The sequence below is a fragment of the Trichoderma citrinoviride genome (assembly GCF_003025115.1).
Source record: "Trichoderma citrinoviride strain TUCIM 6016 unplaced genomic scaffold BBK36scaffold_3, whole genome shotgun sequence".
Classification (NCBI taxonomy): domain Eukaryota; kingdom Fungi; phylum Ascomycota; class Sordariomycetes; order Hypocreales; family Hypocreaceae; genus Trichoderma; species Trichoderma citrinoviride.
In genome coordinates this window covers 1,113,129-1,119,740 of record NW_020194711.1, presented here as the reverse complement: position 1 = coordinate 1,119,740, position 6,612 = coordinate 1,113,129, and the positions used below count along the sequence as shown (strand labels likewise).

The 6,612-nt window shown below is 52.8% G+C and overlaps 1 protein-coding gene across 1 annotated transcript; it reads right to left on the bottom strand.

The window, feature by feature from the left end:
• Positions 1-4,513: 4,513 nt before the first annotated feature.
• BBK36DRAFT_1166644 (MBOAT-domain-containing protein) lies at positions 4,514-6,557 on the bottom strand (the record flags this gene model as incomplete). Its single annotated transcript, XM_024894942.1, has 4 exons — positions 4,514-4,620; positions 4,696-5,557; positions 5,623-6,224; positions 6,302-6,557. The coding sequence occupies 4 exons, from the start codon at positions 6,555-6,557 to the stop codon at positions 4,514-4,516; spliced, it is 1,827 nt and encodes a 608-aa protein (XP_024752074.1).
• Positions 6,558-6,612: the final 55 nt, after the last annotated feature.

Genomic DNA, 6,612 nt, shown 5'->3' with positions numbered 1-6,612 from the left:
GAAGAGGTGATGAATAGGGCGAGGCCTAAGCTACCTATGCCAGGGACTGTGCGGCGCTATGGAAACGAAGAGGGCTTGCCAAGTGGCGTAGCTGGCAGAAGTCGAGGTAGGCGGGCGACTTCGGAGCGGCAAGCAACAGCGACTATGACAATGCTGCTTGGGGGGGTTCGAGAGTACGTGGCGCTGTCTATGCCGTCGAGAGCTTCGTCACGGATGAACCAATAGCCATAACACTACCATCCAAGGACAACAGCAACGACGAGAGTCAGGCGGCGGGATATCGGAGCTTGGAGAGGCTACGAGCTCGAGATTTGGTCCTCGTGTGCGACTATGCCAAGGTCCGGAACAGAAAGGAATCGTGAAGCCAGGAGTGGGAACGAGAGGAGCAGGTCAGCAGCGGGCCTGCATCACCAGTCGATGCCAAGCAAGAAGAGGAAGCAGAAGCAGAAGAAGAAACAGAATCCAAGAAAAATCCTACACATAAAAGGGCAAAAGCGAGCGAGACTGCGCATGGAAAAGAAGAGAAGAGGAGAATGCCAGCTAGCCAACCAGCCGCGGCATTGAGGCCCTGTGGTGATGGTTTACGGAGGAGGAGGAGGAGGAGGAGGAGATTCGAGCGCGGCCAGAGGAAGGACAACCTAAGACGAAACGCACTACTAATAATACCTACCAGGTAATAACACCTCCAGCTCTGAGCAGTAACAGCTCGAGCCCAGACCAGCTCCAGAGCGTCTCCGTTCGCCTGTTAGCGCAGGTCTGGCCGCTGCTAATGGCGCCTCGACTGCTAAATTGGGAACAAGCAGATGCGAGCCCGCCATCAGGTCCCCTGGCCGTCGTTTTAGCGGGAAATGGCTGCAGTGCTAGGGGAGGGGGGGATCCCTGATGTGTCTCTTTTGATTTTTTTTCTCTTCCTTTTCAGGGTTCTGTCATCTTCGAATGGCATCAAACTCACTGGTCTGCTACACCCGTTGAAGACGAAGCTGCAACAGACATGTCCATAGGTTACCTTATGTGAGGTATGATCTTGAGTAAGTAGGTAATAAAATAGCTGAGATGGAAAGCTGCAATCCTGGTATTTCCACCTGTAGCGCTTCGGTGCCTATGTACATAGCTGACGATGCAAAAACCCCCTCCAGCAAAGTCTCCTGAAGCGTCGGTTGGCCAGTGCTCTCTCAATTGAAAGCTTGGCCTTGGGAATTCGGGGCTTGCCAGGCGCGGCTCGCATGGGGGATGGCTGGCGGGACGGGCCAACCAGAACCGCCACAGTCCCATCAAATCATCAGGGGTGGGAAAGCCCTCGACAACGGCCGGATGGGGCTCGACAGATTTGATGGCGTTCAAATCTCCAGCAAGCGCCACGCGTACCTGAGATGGGAGCAGAGCTAGTGCTGGTAGTCGCATTGGATGGGGCCACGGCTAAGGAATTACTAGCAGCAAGCGAGTAAGTTGGCAGCCAGCAGGGGGACAAGGGGGATTCCTCTTGATCCAATGCTTTCATACAAGCATTACCGAGGACAAAAAGCACTAGCTAGGCTGTTGGTGTTGGTGCCGTGGCGAATAGCAGCCCAGGCGCCTTACCTTGGCCTCAAGCGGTGTGCCGTCGCTCGAGGGAATCAACAATTCTTTGCAGATGCCTTTACCGAGACGGACAAGGAAAGCGGCTGGATGCAAGGGCTGCTGTTGAGCAACTCGTCAGCAGATGCAAGGGGGAGCAGCGACATGTACTACAACTTCGCAGCAGCAGCCTCGTCAGCGACAGTTGGGTATCAAGTCGCTCTACATGTATCTTGTTGCCTCGAGACCAGCTGTCTCCGTTCTTCACTGATATCGCTTCCATGACTGCAGAACCGAGACATCCATCCATCCATCCATCGAATTGACACCTACTTGTCCTGTCCCGGTAGTACTACCTCAGTACTACTACATGCGAGAACCCCAAGGCACGCAAGACATGGAACGGCCCTCAGTGGGTACAGACTTCGTCGGTCCGTCCAAGAAGCGATGATGATCAGCAGCACAATCCCGATCGCTGCGGTCTAGACGCCGCTGATCTCGAGGCTCCAGCACAAGGCCGTGGCCGTTGTTGAACAAGCCGTCATCCCAACCTGCTGATCTTTGCTCTCTTGCAACTCATGTGCCTGATACCAAACGGCTGCGATGGACAAGAAGCGAATTGGGCATGAACGGTATTATCGAGTCCATCTCCGATCGTACCTGGAATTACGGAGCGCCGCCACCCCCCCGCCCGGCCTGTCAAGAGCCGGATATTACGAGGAGGGACCCAAGCCATCGCAGACCAGCTTCGTTCAATTATACGAGCCATGGTGGTCCGGAATAGCCACAACACCCAGTCTCTGTCTTTGTTACGTGTCCACACATGGTCTCTTTCGATGGCCTCGAGCAAGCAAGATCAGCGCCTTCCAGTACAAAGGAAGGAAATCAAGTCAGGAAGATGGTGGTCAGCTCACAAGGAGCTACACCACGCCAACAATCACATCAACAAGGCCCTCCAAAATTGAAGCCTTGGATGCCCGTGTATCCGCGTCTAATTCCTGCGCCTCACTCATTATCGCCCTACGCAGCTAGTCATAACTAATAGTATGTAGTACTACTACTCATAATCTGCCAAGCCGGTTCCAAGCGATTCATTGCCTTAGCCGCATCAACAAGGCACGCCAAGGGAGGGGGGGGGAGGCCGTGGGTTCTTCATTTCGGCCGCCTTGGCTTTTCTTGCTCCGTGCTTTTCCCACGCTTGCTCAGCGCACAGCCAACAAGGTATTGTCTTCCCCTTCCTCCTTTCCTTGCGCAATTCTGAGATGTTACAAGTTGAAATAAAAGAGAAAAATCGAGATCACGTTTCCGTACTCGCATCGAAATCGCGGAGATTGACGCACACAGCTTCGATGTAGGTGAGATTCCAGAGGCAGCCAACTGCCATCGATGCCATTTTCAGGGGCTTCGGAGCGAAAAGCGTCACGGTACGCGTACCTCGATTCTTCGATAAAGTGCTACTCGCCTCTGTTTCCCCCCATTATGTGATGCTTCTACAAGAACATACTATTAATCTTAATTCCCATTGGCTACGGAATGTTGATACGGGCTTCAACTCCCTTTTTTTCTTTCCATTGCGCAGTCGCCCATGAGGATGAAATACCCTTAATTCCTAGCATTGACGGCCCTTATCACTTCAATTTCGCAGAAGTGGGCATCTCCAGTCCCCTCTCCCACATCTCCCACACAAATCGACCCATCAAACCTGAACTAGCAAAAGCCGAGATCCCAGCAGCCCGGCATCCGATGCTGCATAGTATTGCGGCTCATGACCGCGATCATCGTACGAGCAACAGCAACTCGGCATAATCAATCTCTAGGCTGCCATCTAGACTACCTTACTTACATGTACCTTACCTACCAAGCACTACTAACCGGCAGAACCTTCCCATCTGCTTGCTTGTAAAAGCCCCATTCAATCTGCCTCCCCATACTACTAGTAGTATCTTCAACCTATTGTCTCCCCCCACTATCAAAGTGATCAACACGATCCGAGAGGGCCCAGAAAGTGGGTGGGATTGGATGGCCTGCATCTTGCCGCTGCGATCATCGCACAAGGGGCAAGAAAAAGGGCCCCAGGTGAAAGAAGTGGCGTCAGCTCAGAGACAAAATGTCCACTTCCATCCAAAGGTAGGCTTACCTTATTGCTGAAAGTTGGGCAAGGCTTCGTAGACGACATGCCCTTCTGGTCGAATGGCTACCATCATGAAGTTCGTGACTCTGTTTGCTTGCCTTTATGGAGGATATTCCAGGTGGTTAAACAAACCCTGACATTGAGCAGCAGAATCCCCAGATGAATACCTCTATTAGATGAATAGCCCTCTCCTAATTTCTACCAGCAAAACAGCAACATGTCGCTATCCTTCTCCTCAAAGAGCCAATGCATCAAACCCTCATCTCACTCATACCATCCCCCTCCCCGTCTCTCCCAAAGTTGTCCACATTCTCAATTCAAAGGGCCCCGTCACCCACCGCAACCAACAGCGCATTGCATTGCATTCACTTCTCCATCAGGAAGGTGTTTTTGCCCACGACGGTCTATCATAAGCTGATGCGCCAAGGCATATTAATGCTCCTCAGAACACAGTGCTTCGACCTCAAAAGCGAACCACAAGAGTCTGCCTTATACCATCGTCTTGAAAGTTTCATGAAGTGGGTTGGTAAATCCTCCAAGTTCAGTCAAGCCCAGCCAAACATGATGTGAAAGCAAGAACGGTAGCAAAGGGCCCAGCTCATCTAAATGGTGTCAACCTCTAATTGCCAGAGACATCGGCGCGACAAAAAACTCGATCTATCTTCCAACATATATGACCTGGAAGAATAATGCCAACCCATTTTCTTTCCCTTCCCTTTTCTCGCCATTCCCTTCCTTTCCTTCTGATTGCTAAGAAAAGTCCGCTTGAATAAACTGAATAAATCTATAATATTACATGTCTCTTCTTTCTCTATCAGGTTTGAACGCTCAACATTTCATCAAAACACCCTTGCGCTTCTCGGATTCGCGAATCTCAAACATGACCTGGACGCCCACAAACAAGCAAACAGACGCGGTGAGGATGAAGAACACACCTAGCACATCGTAAACACGTTAGCAGATTGCTCCACGGACAAGAAGAAAAAAAGAGTACCAGCGCCCAAACGTACCTGACCAATCATGCAGAATGCTGCTAAGAATGCTCTGTAAGCCATCAAGACCAACCGCAAAGCCAACCAGGTTGGCGGAAATCATCATCAGCACATTGCCCACCGCTCCGATGCAGCAGAGCATGCGATACTCCGTGGGCCGGTTCTCCCACTTCCTCTTGGGGAACAAGTAGCTGGCCGTCCACTCCGGCACCATGAAGATGACAATGAGCCAGCCCCAGATCAGCAGGCGGAGCTTGATGTCGTGCCAAAGTGCGACAAACGTAAAGACCAGCAGATACGTGACGACCGATTTGACCGACGACTGCCAGCTGCGGAAGGACGAGCCACCCAGAGGGATGTAAATGTACCGGATGAGCCAGCGGTTGTACGAACGATGCCAGGCGCGCCAGAAGAGCTGCGTGCTATAGTTGTTGCTCACGCATCGGACCATGTTCTCTGGCGGGTCAATGCCATCCACCAAGGCCCAGAGGCGGAACATGCGCCATGGAAGGAGCAGCTTCAGCCAGATGATGTGAAGGTTGAAGAAGGACAGAAGACTAAGCTGAGCGGCAGTGTAGTCGCTCCAGACAGGGGCCGCCTTGCTGATTGCGCCGACATAGTCGTAGTGCAGGATGAGCTCCATGGAGAGAAGGACGAGCAGGAACCGAATGCCGTACCGAATCGTGCGAGGCCATTCGATGCTCGCGGCGCGATACTTGGACTGCGAGATGTAGTCGTTGAAAGTCAGGATCGGACCGGCAATATACAGCGGCGCGTACAATGCGTACGCCACGTAGTTGCGAAAGGAATAGTCTCTGATGTCGGCAGGGATCGAGATTCGGTCGCGCTCGGAAAGGCTGGCGGGATCCAATCCCTTCTTCTTGGGTGTATTAGACACATACGGTATGCAAACGACATCGAGAACAAGGGCGACTATGCGCTTACCTCTAGAGAGTTCGAGTTACGCTTGTCAATGCTCCAGTAGTAGTCCAAGTTGAAGCTGATGAGCCGCAGAATGGTAATGTTGAACAGAATGTCCCAGCGTCTCAAGATTCCTCCCCATCGATCCAGCCAATATCCCCAATGCGCCAGCGGTCCCCACGGAGGGCCGACCCAATTCGCCAAGAGCTGGAACCGGTATCCCATAGTCAACTCATTGGCAAACAGCGTTCCGATGTTGAATATCCAAGTCGCCGCGGGGACGTACTTGCGAGGCAGTTTGGTCGCAAGTTGGTAGTTGATGGCGAGAATGGCGAGGATCTTGAAGGACGATATGCCATGCAGAATGACGATGAAGACGATGGCAAAGATGAAATCGAAGGACGCACGCTGGTCCAGTCTCGTCGAGCCTCTGGCGCCGCGCGCAGACGGCTTGTACACCGATTCCCATCCTTTTCGCAGCAGTGGGTGGAATATCAAGAGGCCCGTCATGATGGGGAAGTTGTCTCGAAACGTGCGGTACTGGTCGTCGGAGTTGTCGATTTTTCGCCCCGGGATCCATCCGTCCGACAAGTATTTCTCATATTTGGGATACCTAGGATCAGAAGCTGCACCACCCAGCTGTCAGTACCCCTAAAATAGATGGCATCTCCGTGGCCAGATCCGGGGAAAGGGGGCCCCTCACGTCTTGATACATCATATGCTATCCAGAACATATACGGGACGACGACGATGAAGACGATGTAGTAGAGAAAGAACTCGGGCGTCCGCCATTTCGGCGGCGGTGCAGAGCTCCGGGCCCTGGCCGCAGCCTCTCTCTCGACGGCCGGGTCGTCGCGAGCATCGATGACGGTCTGGTAGGGAACGGATGTCGACGAGATAAATCGCGTGTCGAGGGTGTCGAGGTCGTAGACCTTGCGCAGGTAAGAAGAGAGACCCATGGTAGCTGATCGGGGTCCCGAAAGGCAAGATTCAGCGCATGGTGATCCGATTGGG